This window comes from Pleurodeles waltl, chromosome 7 (assembly GCF_031143425.1).
Source record: "Pleurodeles waltl isolate 20211129_DDA chromosome 7, aPleWal1.hap1.20221129, whole genome shotgun sequence".
In the NCBI taxonomy this organism is placed as follows: Eukaryota; Metazoa; Chordata; class Amphibia; order Caudata; family Salamandridae; genus Pleurodeles; species Pleurodeles waltl.
In genome coordinates, this window is record NC_090446.1 from 178,102,491 (window position 1) to 178,120,840 (window position 18,350).

The 18,350-nt window shown below is 44.1% G+C and overlaps 1 protein-coding gene across 1 annotated transcript; it reads left to right on the forward strand.

Moving 5' to 3' along the window:
* Positions 1-10,547: 10,547 nt before the first annotated feature.
* UBE2C (ubiquitin conjugating enzyme E2 C) lies at positions 10,548-14,659 on the forward strand. The gene is made up of 6 exons (XM_069243498.1): positions 10,548-10,795; positions 11,511-11,538; positions 11,917-12,003; positions 12,088-12,292; positions 13,129-13,188; positions 14,459-14,659. The coding sequence occupies exons 1-6, from the start codon at positions 10,689-10,691 to the stop codon at positions 14,515-14,517; spliced, it is 546 nt and encodes a 181-aa protein (XP_069099599.1). The 5' UTR covers positions 10,548-10,688; the 3' UTR covers positions 14,518-14,659.
* The last annotated feature ends 3,691 nt before the right edge of the window (positions 14,660-18,350 follow it).

An 18,350-nucleotide genomic window follows, 5' to 3' on the forward strand; every position in this document is an offset into this window, starting at 1 on the left:
CACTCCAGTAATCTAATCGTAACTGTAAGCTGAACCTTGAAATACTCTAACCACACTTGTCAACTGATAACCCAGGATGGAACGAATAGACAAATTTACGTTTCTGACTGCAACTCAATGAGGTGACAGTATGCCTGATTCTATACCGGCAGGATGCGACACAAACAAAATTCTCCAGGCGATCCAGATCTCGCAGGCAGCAGTGGAAAATAAAATCGGGGAGGTGAAGGTGGATATAGCCCTGCTCAGACAGGATCTTAGGAATGCCGCAAACTAGATCTCGGAGGCGGAGACATAAATTTCCTCATTGGAGGACGAGGTCGTGAATTGAATACTAATGTGAACGGCCTGCTCACACGCACTCACGAGCTCTAGCAAAGAGCGGAAGATGCAGAGAATCAATCGAGGAAAAACAATTTATGAGGGAGCAGAGGAATCCCGAAACGCTGAATTGCTCGAGACCTGGTTGAAATTATGGATGCCGTTAAGCATGCTGACCCCATGGTTGCTGTCAAATGGGCCCACAGAGCTCTCTCAGCAAAGCCTCCCCTCTGGGACTTGCTTAGGGCGATGATCGCTTGCTTTTTCAATTTTCAAGCCCAAGATTTGTTCATGAAAGGAGCACGCAGACAGGCGGACCTCCAATTTCAAAATTCCAAAAACCTAATATTTCCAGACTACTCACGAGGGGTCCAAACACGTTGCTGTGTGTATGAGCAAGTGAATCAGAAATTAAGATCAATGCAAATAACATACATGCTACTGTTTCCGGCTCACTTTCAAGTTATCAATGACGAAAAAAAACATTTCTTCGAAACGCCTAAATTGACAAAATGGCTAACTGAAGAGCAGCGCCTTCGATGCTGGATTGCTTTCCACCTCACACCCAGCCCAGGCGGGTCCTTCCCAACTGACTAGGAAGAAACCCTGGAGATCCAGGCGCTCCCGACATGGATCCCGTAGATGACTTGAAAGAAACCAGCGGGCCCATCACCGCCCCCGCATAGCGGAGACAGGGGCCGAGATTCAGCATGAACTGGAGACAAGCTAAGTCATACACCTTTGCTATGCCCTACCACCTCCCTAGGGAGTAGGCGGGTGGGTCATTACGTTTATCATACAACTTGGAGTGGTCCACCACTCCACCCCGTATTGAAAGTTTTTAGCCTCACTTATGTTGGGATTGGGTGGGGGTGACAGATACTTCTTCAATTGGGGTGGACTACGGGGTGGAGAGAGAGCTGGGGGGAGTTGCTTTAGATACGTTTCTATGCCTTCATTCAGTGAAGTATAATTTTTCCATGTTTTGTTCCAGGTTGTCACGTAGCATAGTCTTCATAAAGGTACCGGAAAAGTCCCTCTCCACCAGTTCCTATGTGCCTTGCCAGAGGAGCTGGGGAGCTGGCCTCCTTTTATTACTAATTCACACTCTGATCCGGCCCATTGTGTTGTGATGCCTACTTCATGGCCTCATATACAGTACTTTTATGGAATGTGAATAGACATCTAGACCGAATTAAAAGTGCAACAGTGCTGCATTCAGTGCTGCAGCTCTGTGCTTCCATTCTTTTCCTGCAGGAAACGCATTTGATGGGGGTTTGATGCCTGTTCCTCGTACGATATGGGATTGACCGAGTGTATCACACAGGCTTTGCACGGGGATCCCGGGAGGTGAGGATACTTCAGCACTGTGGCTTCTCCACTGTGGTGCTGCGGTCATGGCTGGATCCCTAGTGCCAATATGTTGCTCTGGTGGGGTTCTCAGATGGTCATCCACTTATCTTTTTATGTGCCTATGCCACACTCATGGCACTCGAACAATTCTTGGGCACGCTTACGGATATAGCAGCTTAGATGCCACCTGGTCTCATGTCATAGGAGGCGATATGAACACAATTCTGGCCCTGGATGCATCGGGGTCGTCATTCGAAGTGCGAAGACATCGCTCCACTTCTCTATACAAGTGGGTAGCAGGTCTTGATCTCTGCGATGTATGGCGCACCTGGCATCCTAAGACTCAACATTATACACATACATCTGCTGCGCAGCATACCCACGCAAGTACTGATATGGTCTTTATGCCGGCCACAGACCTATTTTCGGTATCCCTGGTCCGTATGTTGGATCATGGCATCTCTGATCGGCTCCCCCTCAGAATTGGCATGGCGGACTCAACCCAACGTCCTGTGTGTTGCTTCATTGCATGGCTGTTACAAGACGACAACTTTGTTGATAAGATTTGCGCTGAACTCCGTTCTTACTTAGCGATTAATGATGGCACAGTCCAATCAGCTGCAGCGCTGTGGGCCGCATGTAAGCCACGATTCCCGGCCATGCTAAAGCCCTTCTTCAATGGCAAGAGAGGGGCAAACAAGCGCATTTAACCCGCTTGGAGGTCCGTGCATTGCACCGGGAATCCCTCCTTGTGAATGAGGAGCGTGAGATGTGGATCGAGAGTTTACACTATTTGGGATGAAATTCATGCTGACTCGCTGGAGGCAGCGAGACAGATCCGGCGTGCCTCCCAGGTATGGGAATTTGGATGGGGAGATAAAAACAGTAAGCTACTTTACTGGCTCGCCAACGGGTCCTTGGTGAACCGGATCATACCTTATCGACTCCACAGGATCTCCCCAGAGTTCATCCGATAATATAGCAGCTACGTTTGTGCACTATTATACCATTTTGTATAAAGTAGTATAAAAATCTGCGTTGAATTGGAAACAACACTTCTTACAGAGGTCGCCATGTCTTGCCCCAACCCCAGCGTGGAGGAGATTGGTAATGCCACCTCTGCTTAAGGGACGAGACCGCTTCCCTGCTGAGTTTTACTCGAAATTTAAAGATGTCCATCTGCACGCGTTATATGAAGAGGCGATTTCACTGGGCGCCTTCTCCCATGATCTTGATCAAGCCACAATAGTGGGTCTGCCAAAAACACAGCCCCCCATCAACCTCCTGGGTGGACTATAACCTGATTTCTCTACTCAATGGGGAAATAAAAATCTATGCCAATGTCCTGGCGAACCAGCTTCATCTGGTTTTGGGCTCCACGATCCACTCAGACCAGTGTGGCTTTATGTCAACTCGTGGCACCAGGGACTGTCTGCAGCGGTTGCATGTTGCATTGGCTCATCACCCTGGACTCAGCGAATTGTTGGCCTTACTCTTGATAGACTTTGAAAAGGCCTTCAATACTGTGGACTGGGATTACTTTGACCAAGCACTCAGAAAGGCCTGCTTTGGGGGCATATTCCGGCGCATGGTCCAACTGCTGTACGCGTGACCAACCGCCCCATGTCCTTGTTAATGGGATGCTGTTGAAGGCTGTAGAGGAACCAGACACGTATGCCGAAGGTCTGAGTTCTAAAAGATGTACTGGGTATAAGCATCTTACATTTGACTATCACAACTATGCAAATGTGACACATTAACATTGTAGGTTACTCAAAATAATGAAAATGTAGTTATCAAAAAAACTCCAACCTCCCTTTAACCTTTGTTTTTTTTCATGGATTTTCAAATATGTTTTTATATGTTGTATCTGCTATAATGTCCCCATAACCTCTGGTTTTTTGAGTGAATTTATAAAGGTTCTTAATATAATTTTGGTAACAATAACGTCCCTGGAACCTTTGTTTTCTTCAGTGAATTTCAAAGGTTTTTGTACATCTTTTTACTAAATATAACGTGCCTATTCCCATTGTTTTTGTCAGTGAATTTTTATTGTTTTTTTTGTTGTTTTTCTTGAATTTGGGTCTTTCTAATCTATAGCTTATTTAGAAAATTTCTAGGGTTTTTTGTAGTACAAAGTGTACTACTCTTTCATTTTGATATTTAATATATGTTTTAATTTTTTAACTTGCAAAATCCTTTTTTTTAAATAAATATTTATACATTTTTAAATCACCAATGTTCTTAATGTAAAAGATGTAATATGTTGTAAAATGATTAAAACATGTTTTTTAAAATTATGTTATTGAACCACAGGTCCCAAAAGTAAGACGGGACAACAATTACTTATGTAAGGTATACACGTCCCTCTATTTTCATTAATGATATCAGTGTGAACATATTTATAAGTAAATATGGAACCCTATATTTGATTTTGAACATACTTACTAAATTTACAAGTTTCCCGACTCTGCAAATCTATTGACTATATCCGCTCGATGACACATCCAAATCTTGGCTTCTCATTGGATATATTAGGACCACATCCATGGTAAACAAAAAAAAAACACACACACACACGTCTTCCATCTCTGTACAGAGCAACCCATAGAAACCTTCATCTCAGGCTTTTGGTATTTTGATGAACAAAAAGGTAAAGTGGAATGGCAGTAGAGATATTATCTACACAACCTGAAGATCCTGTGGTTGCGGTGCATCAGGAACAGGATATTGCTATACCTAGAAAGGAGAGTGACTTATGAAGGTTTTTCACTATTACATCCATGTTAGATGTGTGCAGTGTACCATTGGCAGGAAGAAGAAGTCCTGGGGCACTACAAAGAAGTATTCACATGGCACTAGTTCCATGTGGAAATATTCAAAAACTATTCATAAAAGGAACTACCACAGGATCATACATGAAAAGACAGGAGGCGACGGACCATCAACCTTCTCTGTAGCTCTGCTTCAACCCTCCACATCAGACAACATAACAGTTGCAGCTGTGTGTGATACCTACACACATGATAACTTTCTGTCTAATGTGCCACATGCCAGTGAGTTTAAATACAACTTTGGTGGTTGCATACCTAGATGCAATCAGTAGCTATTACATTGCATCAGAGTTAAAAATTAATGTTTTTTTTTTTTTTTTTGTTTTTTTAAGTCTCTTGCTTTTTACTAATCCCCTAGTCGTCCCCTTTTCTACTTAGTTTATTTTTGTTCTGAAGATAGTAAAACAACACAAAATACAAAACTGGTCATAAAACTTCAAAAAAATGGTTACAACCACTCCATCTGGTCAAACAAAGAGCTAACTTTGTGTTTTTTATTCTGTTTTTAATGTATATACACAGTGTGTGCGTTTAAGTTTTTGTGTGTGTATATGGGTGTTTGAGAGGCTATATCAGTGTTTGGCTGAGTGTGTTACTGTCTCTATCACTGTGTAGCTGAGAATGTCAGTGATTATATATATCACTGTTGCCTGGGTGTGTCATTACCTGTACTGATGTGTGATTGGTGTGTTAGTGCCTGTATTGTTTTCTGTATGGGTGTGTCAGTGGCTGCATTAGTGTTTGGCTGGATGTGTTAGTGTATGCATTGATGTGTGTCAGTGGGAGTCTCAGTGTGTGCCTGGGTATGTCAGTGTCTGTATTGGGGTGTTACTAGGTGCATCAGTGGGTGTTTGAGTGTGTGCTCGGTTGTCTTAGTGTCTGTATTGGTGTGTACCTGGGCATGTCAGTGTCTGCATCAAGGTGTGCATGGGTGTGTTAGTGCCTGCATTAGTGTTTGGCTGAGTGTTAATAGCTGCATTAGTGTTTAGTTGGGCATGTCTGTGTCTGTATCAGTGTGTGTGTGTGTGTGTGTGTCTGGGTTACAGTGGCAGCATCAGAGTTCGGCTGGGTGTGGCAGTGTCTGCATCGGTGTGTGCCTGGGTGTGTCAGTGTCTGAATCGGTGTGTGCCTTGGTATGTCAAGAACTGCGTTAATGTTTGGCTAGGTGTGGCAGTGTCTGCATCTATGTGTGCCTGTGTCTGTCACTCGGTGTATGAGTGTGTGTCAGGGTGTTTCACTGTCTGTATTGGTGTGTGCCTGGGTGTATCAAGGTATATACTAGGTGAGTTTTATTGTTTTGTTCTTAAATTGTGGAGTTCTCAAATAAATGTATTTAGTCTATTTTGTTTTCTTTTCTCTCTTTTTTTTTAGTTCTTCTCTTTTGTCTCTTTTTACTCCTTTAAATGTATGTGTTGATGCCCTCTTGTTTTTCTTCTCTTTCAGGGATTGAGCTTCTTGAAGTAATTCAATGCAGATGGGACCATGTGGACAAAACAGAACCAGGAGATAAAGGTAAATGGACTGTTTTCTTTTATCGATGTTTAAAAGAGGGGTCTGTGTGTGTGTGTGTGTGTGTGTGTGTGTGTGAAAGGACAAATAGCAAGTGAGGATTATCCTGTGTGAAAAAGGGATTTAGAATATAATTGTGTGGACACCTTATTGTGGTAGAATAAAAAAAAATACTACAGCTACATCTTCCATCTGTGGAGCGGAAGATACAGTGGAGCCCAGGTGCTCAAAATACCCTTCTCCTGTGTTCAGGGCTGCTCATTCTCTACCCGCTTTGGCCTTCCTTCCTCCCCCCTACCACCAATATCCCGAGGGGTTTTGGAAGCAGGCACAGGGGCATGGCTGTCTCTGGTGCCTTCTGCCATGGCTGCAAGCTGCGGTGCTGTGTCCGTCGGTTCCTTGGTCTTTTCCGTCCCAGCCGTCTCTGTCCTGAGGATCTCGCCGCTGGTGTTCTTTCGTCCTCCTTCTCCGTTCTCGCCCTGGTTTTCACGCGCGCTCTCCTCCTCGTCTCCTCCCAGGTTTTTGAGTAGCATCCGGCTTTTGGTGATTTCTTCTGAACCCGGGGGGACGATAACACGGGCCCCGCGTCCCCGTCCTGCCATAGGGTTGTTGAGACCCTGTTGCATCCACAAAGGCGTAGACACCAGGACCTTCCTGAGCTGCACAGGACCAATACCAGGGGACCAGACCCATTGCAAAGAGCATCACCAGTGAAAGTCCAGTCCAGACTCCCACTGCACCGAGAGGCTGATGAGGGACAATGACCTAGGCAGATCTGCTTTTGTCCCCCCCAAGCATCAAGATCACCAACTGCGAGGTGCCCTAGAGAGACAGTGCCCACCCACCAAACCCACTCTGCAACCAGACACTTCAGCCCGGCTAGCTGAGAACCAACTGTGCCCGCTTGTGCCCCTTGCGACTGGAGCCCCCACTGGGAGCTCATGGACTTGTTCACAAGTCCCCTCTGCTGCCTGCTTTTAGGTTACGTCCCCTTCATCTAATCGGCATAGTGCGCACAGCTACCAACCCACCTGCAACCAGACACCTTACAGCAGGTAGTCATTGATGGTTGTACTCAGGACCTTGGGACCTGATAAACTGACAGCCTTAGGGTGGTCCTCCCGAAACTTTTTACCAGCCTCCCTCCACTTTTCTGGCACTGTTTTTGCCAGGTTTAGGACTCTGCGCAGTTTAACACCGCAAACCAGTGCTAAAGAGCATATACTCGCTCCCTTAAACATGGTAACATTGGTTCCTCCCTAATTGGCATATATGATTTACTTATAAGTCCCTAGTAAAGTGCACTACATGTGCCCAGGGCCTGTAAACTAAATGCTACTAGTGGGCCTGCAGCACTGATTGTGCCACCCACATAAGTATCCCCTTAACCATGTCTCAGGCATGCCATTGCAAGACCTGTGTGTGTAGTTTCACTGCCACTTCGACTTGGCATTTTAAAGTACTTACCAAGCCTTAAACGCCCCTTTTTCTACATATAAGTCACCCCCTAAGGTAGGCCCTGGATAACCCATAGGGCAAGGTGCTATGTAGGTAAAAGGCGGGACATGTACATATGCATTTTATATGTCCTGGTAGTGAAAAACCCTCTAAAGTCGTTTCCCACTACTGCAAGGCCTGATCCTGTCATAAACTAGCATTAGGACTGCTCTCATATACTTTTTGAGTTGTAGATTCTGATCTGAAAGGGGTAACCAGGTCATATTTATTATGACCAGAATAGTAATAGAAAATCCTGCTTATTGTTGAGGTTGGATTTTATATTACTATTTTAGAAATGCCACCTTTAGAAAGTGAGGATTTATCTGCACTTAAAAAACATCTGTGCCTTACGGCCTGTCTCCAATTAAAGTTGAGGCTGGTTGACAGCTCCCTTGTGCATTTCACCCCGACAAGCACGAACACAGGACACTTAGTCACACCTGCACTCATTTGCCTATTGAATGGGTATTCCTGGGCTGGAAGGGTGGAGTGCCTGGCACTTACATTTCAAAGGCTAGTAGCCTGCCCTCACACAATGGACTGCTAAACCCCTTACTGGGACCCTGGCAGACAGGACTGAACTGAAAGGGGGACTTGTGCACTTCAAACCACTCTTTGAAGTCTCCCCCATTTCAAAGCCATTTGGCTATATAAACTGGGTCTCTGGCCCCACTAACTCAGACACTCATCGACCTACATCTGCATCCTGTCACGAGGAACTGCCTGGCTGCCGAAAGGACTCATCTGGACTGCTTTGCTGAGAATGACTGCTGTCCTGCTAGCCTCTGACTTTGCTGAGAAGGACTCTGCCTTCCCCAAAAGTCCTCTCCAAGGGCTTGGATTGAGCTTACCTCCTGTTTTCTAAAGACTCAGGGCCAAAAAGATTTAATATCTTCAGGAAAATACTTGTGTGTCGAAAACCGACACACCGCCTGCTAATATCGATGCGAAGCCTGCATTACAACCGAGAAATCGCCGCACAGCCGACTGGGACGAAACAGCTCCGACTTCCCGACTAGAAATTCGATGCAGCGCCTGCCTTGCAATGGAAAATTTGACGTATCGCCTACCAGATCGACGCAGCACCCGTGCCTCCTTTCAGAGCTTTATGATTTTCCCTGCATCGTCCCTGGGTGTCAAAACATCCTGTGCCGAAAAACTACGCAAGCCCCTTGCAGTGTGGAAATAAACAACACATCGTATGTGCCTCATCGGAAAATCCAATGCACATCTTATTTTCCAGACACCTCCTCCTCTGCAGTCTCCGTGCATGGTTATTTTTGACGCATACGAAGTACTGTGTGTAACAAAGAGACAACTGTTTATTTGTAAGGATTAAGACTCTTTGAAACCTTTTAAAAGTGATATTTCAACTTGTGCTTATTGGATCTTTATTGTTTTGACCTTATTTTATTCAGATAAATATTATCTTTTTCTGAACCTGTGTGGTGTATTTCTATGGTGTTTTCATTGTGTTACTGTACGATTTTATGCACAAATACTTTACTCATTGCCTCCTAAATTAAGCCTGACTGCTCGGTGCCAACCTACTAGAGGGTGGGCACGGGATAATTTGGATTGTGTGCAATTTACCCTGTTTAGGATTGTGGTCCCTACCTGGACAAGGGTGTATACCTCTGTAAACTAGAGACCCTATTTCTAGAGACCCTACGACCCTTAGTCCTGAAGGAGAGCCCCGAAAACCAACCATAAAGCAATTCATACAATTTGTCTTTTACCCATAGAAAAGTATTGTGTGCACAAACACATTCTTTACTTACCTGTAAAAAATTGTAACTTAAAAAATACTTACTTGATTCTGAAGTTCTTAGTACTGAAGATTCTATAAAAATACCTGTTATGTTTCTAAATTGGTGTGGATCTCCTTTTTGAGTTGTTTGTCTCATTTATTGTGTGGGTGCATACAACAAATGCTTAACACCCCCATTTGATTAGCCGAAGCTGCTCTAACACACTACCACAAATACAGCACTTGTGGTTTTTAAAGTCAGCCCTGACCACTGCTAATGGAATACCTGAACTCTGTGCACAGTATACCTCAGTTTAGTATTTTATATACAGAGACAGCTTCCTGAAACAAACAGAAAAAAATGTACTTCCCACTCAAACATTATAGCAGAGCCGAGGTAATTGAAACCCTAAATACCCTAGAGCTGATTTAAGAACTCTGCGTCCTGCATCCCAGGGAACATAAATACAAGAAAACCCAAGAGAACTCTGGGTAAGCTACCATTTATATAGCACCCAGGAGGGTGGGTAGGGCTTACTTTAAATTATATATGGTCCACACCTATTGTGAATAATTCTTTGTTAGGCTTATTTAGCCTCGACCCTTTCAGAGAAAAATCTCCCTTCCCCACAATACACACTTTTTCAATCCCATTTGAAACCACTACTGGTCATCCTAAACTCACCACCTGCATTCATTTACTCCACACTTCATACAACCCTCCCGAAAGCCCGACAGACATTCACAAAGCGTTTTTTCAATAATAAAACCAACAATATGCGCTATGCCAATGAATTTAGTCTATCGCAGGTTCCTGTAACTTTGGTGTAGACCCAGTCAACATAAATAATCTGCCCCAGTTAGTGATTCACAAAATTGGGTCACCCCTGGGCTTTGGAGAGAAGTTCTTTTAGCTGTGCACGGGGGTGAAGGTGTGCTATAAAGAGTACATTTTAGTACCGCTGATAACGCTAACCGTGCCTACGTAGTTACTTTCTGAATTACGAAACATTGATTCTAGTCTTCCTTTAGACTCTATGTTCTATTCGTTCCGCCCATCTAAACAGGTAGCGAATGAGGCTAATCTTTGCTCACGAGTGATAGTTTCATTCAACCAATCATAACGGAATTATGAAGTGTAAATAAACCAATCAGTGTAAAACGCTGCCTGAGTAACACAGCGACGTCGATCTCCATGGAACCCGAAAAATGCACTGAGTTCTGGTTGGTCGCTGGAAATGCTTGGTCGCGTCTGACTGGAGGAGACGGCAATGATTCAAACAATTCAAATCGGGGGCGGGGAGAGGAGGAGACGCCAGAGGGAGAAAGCTAAGGAGGAGTAGGTGTCTCAGAGACCGATACACAGCAGAGAATAAACGGACTCGCTGTAGCCTCTGATCCGAGAAACCTCTGCTCAAACGATGGCTTCTCAGAATATGGACCCCGCAGCTGCTACCAACTCCGCCACTGCCCGCAAGGGAGCCGAGCCTGGGGCCAGCGCTGCGAGCAGGGGCTCTGTCGGCAAAAGGTAATAGGAAGGGGGACGTTACTATCTATGGCTTCCAGACTGTACCTTTTGTTTTGGGTGGGTTAAGGGCTCTGTAAGTAAGGGTGGGTTGTGCGGTGGCTCATGTCAAAAAGTCGATGTTTGTGTTGGGGGTGCTTGGCTGACCGCGTTTTAGTGTGTTCTTATTTTATTCTATTTCGTACCCTTGCTGTGTTAATTTGGTTGAACGGCATTTTCTCCGAATCTCGTGGCTATTTAGTTATGTAGTGGTGGGAGGTTTTCGGAGACTGTTTAATCGGCAGGTGAGTGCCTGAGGAACTAGGAGGGTGGTTTGGGGCGGTGAAGTGGGGGGGGAGGGGGTACTCAGGAGAGTGAACGAAGCACATGTGTCTAAGAGGTGCCATGGGATGTTAAGAAACTGCAAGTCCCAGTATAGGATTGAATTGGAGGTCGTAGGGCAGGGCACTGGGTCGCCGACAAATGAGTATGGTGGAAAAAGTCACTCCTTTGAGCACAATTGTTGACGTTTCCTGCTGTTATAACTCCAATCCCACTATTTATAGTTTCTGTATATCTGCAGATGAGTAATTGTGCTGTTCCTAGGTAGGAGTGCGGGCACGGAGTCTTCAGTGACGGTTCTGCAGTCTCCTATGTCCGCATACTCTATATTAGGTGGAGCTTTTCAGCCATCTACCCAACCTTTTTCTGTGATATAAACGTCCCCTTTCTTTTCTAGGTTACAACAGGAGCTGATGACTCTAATGGTGAGTGGTAAACTTAGCATGTCGTTCTGTGGGTTTCAAGTTTGTGAAATGCAGTTGTCCGTGATTTGTCAATTTGGCGTCGTCCTAGTCTGAGTGGGGCTTCTTGATTTTAAAATATTTTTTAAAGACCTAGGATGCTGCCCGATATGGCGAGCAGAATCTTTAAGTGAGGACGTTTTATTGCGGGGAATCCTCATACCTTTTATACTGATCGAAATTCCCTGCACTGCAGGGACTTTGGTGTGGTGTTGCGTTATTCCTGCTCCAACCCCCTCCCGCCCCCACACACCCTTTCACCTGGTATTTCTTGGTACTAATACTGAAGACTTATCGAGATGAGACAACTTATAATTTTCTTTCGTTCTCTTATATTTTAAGATGTCTGGTGACAAGGGGGTTTCTGCGTTCCCAGAATCTGACAACCTCTTCAGGTGGATTGGCACAATTGATGGCGCCGCCGGAACGGTGAGTTGCAGATTCTTTCGGTGGTTACGGGGGCACCGAGTGGCACCTGGTTGATAATTACCTTCCCTCTTCTGGTACATCTAGGTTTTTGAAGGCCTGCGGTACAAGCTTTCCTTGGAGTTTCCGAGTGGATATCCTTACAACGCCCCCACTGTTAAATTCATCACTCCTTGCTACCACCCAAACGTTGACACCCAGGGTAATATCTGCCTCGATATCCTGAAGGACAAGTGGTCGGCGCTGTACGATGTCAGGACAATCCTGCTGTCTCTCCAGAGCCTGCTTGGCGGTAAGATATCGGCCTTAAATCTCTTGCACTTATGGCCTGTTCACTGCCAAACTTGGTAAAAGTTCCCCGTGTTAGATTTTGACGAGTTAAACTGGTGGCAGCAACTGCTTGCAGCCTCCTAAGACGCAAGCCACTCTTGAAGGCGGTAACTAAAACGCAGCTGTTGCCCAGCACATGCTGTCGTGCGTCAAACAGGTGTCTTGCAGGCTAATGTTTCTTGTTGTCCCTTACTAGTAGGGTGTAGACAAGAAGAGCGTGCCAATTTGTTTACTACAGACTCGGCCTTGTGAGGTGTGCAGTGGCCACCTGGGTCTGGTTGTCCACTGAAGCATTTTCTTACCGTCTCCATCTATTTCGAAGCGTATGATTGCACTATATGTCTTGTGCTGATAAAGCGTCCCTTAAGCATGTATATGGGAAATAGCTATTTCATTAAAACGGTCTGGATGTAATACCTATAACTTGTTGTGAAGGGTATTTGGTAAATCTTTCTGAATATCCCTCTAATAGCAAGGTCCATTATTGCATTTAAGGGCTCTTAGGCTGAACATTACAAGTACAAACAACCAGCCTTTTATGTGCATGGTGCCTGTAGAAATTATTATGGTTGGTGCTGCATTTTAGAACATTACTACTTTGGAATCTGCGTTTAGGTTGTAATATGTTTTCTGATTCACTTATGAAAATACCCGTTTCTGTAAGCATTTTGTTCTTTGCTCGGATGGCTGTAAAGTGACTATGGAAATCGGATATCGAATTAATTTAAAAAAAAAAAAAAACACAAACATTGCTTCTACTACTCTTTTCTTAACTTGCCATTATTGCCCCTCTTTCAGAACCCAATAACGAGAGTCCCCTGAACCCACAGGCAGCGGAGCTCTGGCAGAATCAACCAGGTATGTCCATAACGTATTTAATTTTGACCTGCTGTGCAGCCCACCAATTGCCCTGGTGCCTTATTTGGGTTGTGGGGATTTGGGAATTGTTGCCTACCCCAAAGTTGAGTGTATTGGCTCCAGCAGTTGCTATCTGGTCCTTTTGTTATTGATGGGGAGTAGTGGTTAGCTTTCTCAGTGTCTTATGATTTTCAGCATTTTAGAGTTTGCAAGGACATTTCTTCTGCCCATATAATTGTTTGTCTTGGTTTGCAAATTGAAGGACGTGTTGGAATGATTACATTGTTTATCTGGTGTAACTTTGACATGGTTGATTAACCCTCTGTTCAGGTGCTCTGACTCTTGTGGGTAAAGAACCAAATTGTTCAATTGTTACCTTCTTTTTGGATTATTGGTGCTTGGTCCCCCTACCACTTCTAGGGCGCTTTTCATTTCAGCAGTTTGGCTTAGCTTACTGATTACAGCCCCACTTGACTACCACTAAAAAGACTGTCGGATCAGTTGGTACTACCTGCCTGTTGGCCCACAGTTGTTTGCCCAGTGGTTCGCTTCCCAGTGTGATCGACAAGCTATCTATGGGTTTTAGTGCCAACAATTGGGCCTAGGCGTCCTGATCTTTTTCGTTGTAAACATATCTGATTGTGTCCCTGCCTGAACTGAAGATGTCTGTGTCGAACAGGTACCAAGGTAGTAGTTAGCTCTTGTAGTGATGCTTCTTTTCTGCTGCCTAGCACTAACCTTTTGAAGGAATGATCTATTGACTTGCAGACTCCTCACTGAGTCTCCCTATTTCCCCCACTTTGCACACTTCTCTGCCAGTATTTTCTTTAACCAGCTGTGTTTTGCATGCCTTTTGTCCATTAGCAATCTGAAAGACTGTACCTAATTTAGCACTGACCGGGGTGGGAAGTCTACTATCGTGCTTGATTTTGTATTACTTTTCTCTCCCAATTAGCAGCATAGCTGACCATCGGAAAATGTTGTTTCTGCAGTTGTCATTACTGCTTGTTTTGAAACCGATAGTTTCCGAAAGAGGCGTTGACCGTCCCTCAAAACTACACCCTCACTCAATCTGTTTTAATACTTCCGCACATTTAAAAAACACAAACCTGTTGTATAATCTTCAAGAGAAGCTTCTTTGAATTACTAGGAATTTCACAAAGCGTGATTGCTTAGTTGAAGTGTCAAAGTAACCACGCTGGCGATCTGCTATTGTGTACCGTTTCCCATTTTCCTGTTACTTAAATCTTTTTTTTATTTTTTCATTTAGCTTACAAGAAGCACCTTCATGAACAGTATGCAAAGCAGCAGAAGAGTCGAGATTCCTGATCTGAGCGATGCTGGCCCTACTTGCACTGAATCTGTCCTCTCCTTTATAATGTTCGTCTGTTTTGTCTGCTGTAATATATTCTTATTTAAGTGTGAGCAGTGTGAGTTTCAATGTGTATAAATAAAACTGTTTTATCTTTTTGATATGCTTACTGTTACTCTTTTTGAAGTTTGAGAAGCTACCAGTATGTGGCAGATCGTGCACTTGCCTCCCTTTAACATTTTTGCTTTTTATTTATATACACATTATTTAAATTGTTAATATTCTCAGCTGCCAGACCTTTCTGGGGATCCCTAGACCTCAGGTTAAGAACGACTGATCTAGAGAATTTTGGTTTAGCCCCTTTTTGCTATCGATATTATCAATCACATCGTGCATTAGCACTTAAGAGTGTGTCTTTTACCTGTTTGGATGCCTCCTTGCATCTCTACTGGAATGCACATTAGGATTATCGTAGATCTGAACAGTGCACTCTTTGATCACATTATTTTTAAAGAACACGTTAATGTGTGTGTGTGGTGTGTTATTATTTTTTTTTTTTTAACAAAAAATGGTCTGATGGGGGGCATTGTTTGGGGGGGGGGGGGGCAGCATAAACTTGAGGTACACTGCTTCCTGAGTAGGTATCTGCAAAAATCAACGGTAATGTCCCCAACACCATTCAGTCAATCAGAATATTCTCTGAATACTATTGAGACCTTCGGTGGTATTTTGTACCCACTTCCATAATCGTCTCGTGTTTTTGAGCCATGTTATGAACACAGAAATGTAACTCTTCTCCTTCCTGAAAATTGAGAATATCATCGATGTATTCAATGTGTGGAGCATTGTTTATCCTAAGTCCTATAGAAGCTGCGTTAACAAGTTTTAAGTCATACATGACTCCATGGATAAATGTTTCCATTTGTTCCCTCTGGTTCGGATAATGAGTCCCAATCATCTGTTTGGCTCACTGTCTGTGAGATGTTAAAATCGTTAAATAATGGAGGACCTGCCAAAATCGAGCCCATTTCCTCATCTGTATTCATAAGGCCACATTCTCAGCAATTGCTTCCTATATTGAAAGAGGCTGTGGCAATTCTCACTATCTTCAAGTTACCAATATCATCCACTTGTTTAGACTTCCCAGGGTGTGCTATGTGACCTGTACATCCCATCGGTGTGAAATTAATAAAGGTCAACATGTTTCATCCTACTTGCGCCCTAAGGTCGTCGAACCAAATAGATTTCAGATTCCCCCATCACGTTTTGTAGGATCCTTCCTGAAACTTGGAAGGATGCATTCACTTAATCAGTTTGTGGTGATGTCTTTAATCCCCTGTAAAGACAGAATGGAGCCAAAAGCGAACGTGCCCTCAGTCATTTGTTAAAATCTTGTAATCATACAATCGCACATCTGTGTGTACTCGCACTTTTTGGTATGTTCACTTTTATACATCTCATTGGAAGCAAGGAAAAACTTGTGACCTGGACAGCTAAGGGGCTCTCACCTTCTCTTAGGGCAGAGGTCTTCAAACTTTTTAATGCCGGGACCCCTCAAGGTTTTTTTTTTTTTTTTAAGGCGTAAGGACCCTATCCTGCCAAAAAATTCTAGAACCTGGTAATCCTCATCGTTGACAATCATAGGCATCCCTAATTCCCACTGCAAATCATTTTTATGATGAGGAAATAATATGAAACAGTGTTTAGCAAACCAAAGGTCAGTGAGTGTGACGGCGTGGTCAAGGGTCTGGCTAAAAACAAAGGTCCTCCTTTATGAGGAATTGGCGTGGGGCAGCACTGCAAGCCTTCTTGCTACTCTGCCCTAGCTCAATATAAAAGGGCAGGAATGCACCATATTTATGAAATACAGTGCATTCCTGTCCTTTTCCCCTGCGCTGGCGCACAAATTGCTGCCTAGCGCCAACGTAGGCAGGATTGCTTTTGTGCAGGAAGGGGAATCTTCCGAAACAAATACAATCCTGAGAGGTATTTTCCTCTTTCCATGTGTGCAGCAGAATGCAACACACATGGAAAGAGGAATAATTGAGGAAAAATGAAAATATTTCTCCTCATTATGCCTGCATAAGGTTTTGGCCCTGCTCCAGTTTACGTGATTTTGTAAATCTGGGGCAGTGTCAAAATCCAAGGGTGTTGTGTGGGAACACCCACCACAAGGCCCATGGAACGCCTCCTTGACGCAAAGTAAGGCAACACAGCGGCTTGCACTGCTTTGCCTTACTCCATATCTATGAGGCCATGCAAAGCCGCGTAGGGTGGCTGTGCGTCGCCTCATAGGTATGACTGGGAGGCTTGTGCGGCCGGAGCGTCAATAAAAGAGATACTCTGGTGTCGCAAGCCTCTCATAAATCTGCCTCAGAATATTCTGTAAGTGTTTTTTTTAGGTCTTTCATCGTCAGGCAGCTACATATAAAATAACAGGCAGCTTAAAAGAAAAATAAATTTAAAAAGTGGTTACTCATTGGGAAATGCACTGTAGTGCATTATGAAACCTCTATTAGTTAATGCACTGCAGAGGTCTGTGTGTATCCAGACAGCCACAGAATTAAATCTTGGTTGGTGCAGTGGAGAATAGTGACTTGTGTATTTTTTGTGCCACGAGGTAACAGCCTGTGACAGAAAGCATTGTGAAAATGTAGGCCACTGCAAAATGCAGAGAAAGGTTTAAGATAAAATGGTGTTTCCAAAATGTAGATTTAAGTACTACCAGACCATATATAATACATTTTTAATAGCTGTCCGTTCAACACCTCCTCAGGGATAGTAAGCACTATGTATACACAATTACAATTAAAAGCACACACTCCCCAGCCCAGTTGTTAACTCTTTGCACTGCCACTCAAAAAGAACAAATCTTTGTCATCCCAAAGCTTTGAGTGATTCCATCAATTACAGCCAGAACCAGCTCCAAAGCATCTTCATGTTTGTATATTTCACCATTTGCAGATCAACTCGTACCTCAGTTTCATTTCATTCAGGAAGCAGGACCCTGGCACGATGGCTTCTTTAGCTGTCTGTGCAGCTTCATTTCACAGCACAGGATACTCATCAATTAAAGTTCAACTGAAGCATTTTAATGATCAGCTGGGGAAATGCGTGACCCCCTTTCTAGGACTCCACGGCCCCCCTGGGGGTCGCGACCCACAGATTGAAGACCTCTGTCTTAGGGTATGGCGCAGCCCGCACTTCTTAGGATAGCCACCCCTGGGAGCTCATTATTTAGATGCCCTCGATTTCCCCCATTTCTCATGGACTGCCATGGAGTCAAAATTTGTTCAAACTTCTGGGGGCGTCCTTGATCTATAAACCAGTTCCTCTGCTCTCCTGCATCAGTTGAGATTGGATTCCCACAGCGGCAGCAAGACCAAACTACCTAATTTCCTGGCTAGGGGTCTCCTGACCCCATTACAAAAAATGTAAGATATTTCTCTAGGGTCTGCTGCCCCCAAAATAACCCCAGTGTGACTAGTGGGGTTAAGCGAACACTGGTCTTCGATAACCTTGACTCCACCTGGCTCTAGTATTTGTGTGAAAGCAGGCATTCACATAGCATGTAGAGTAAGGTCCCTTGTCGCATGCAACACCGAAGACAGGTTTGAGCCACATCGACCCATTTTGTATAGATGTTCTCTCATAGGGTATACCTTGTGAAGGAGCTTTATTTGGACCAAATAAGTCCCAGCCCTTATCACCTAGTGAGATTATATACTGGCCTCACTTTAGGCGTCATCTTCCAGGATCTTGTTCCCAACCGTACCTAAAAAGTCAAGGAGTCTGTGCACCAAAAGGTAGTATAAACCAAGCAAATGGTGTGCCTAAGCAAGAGAGTTTT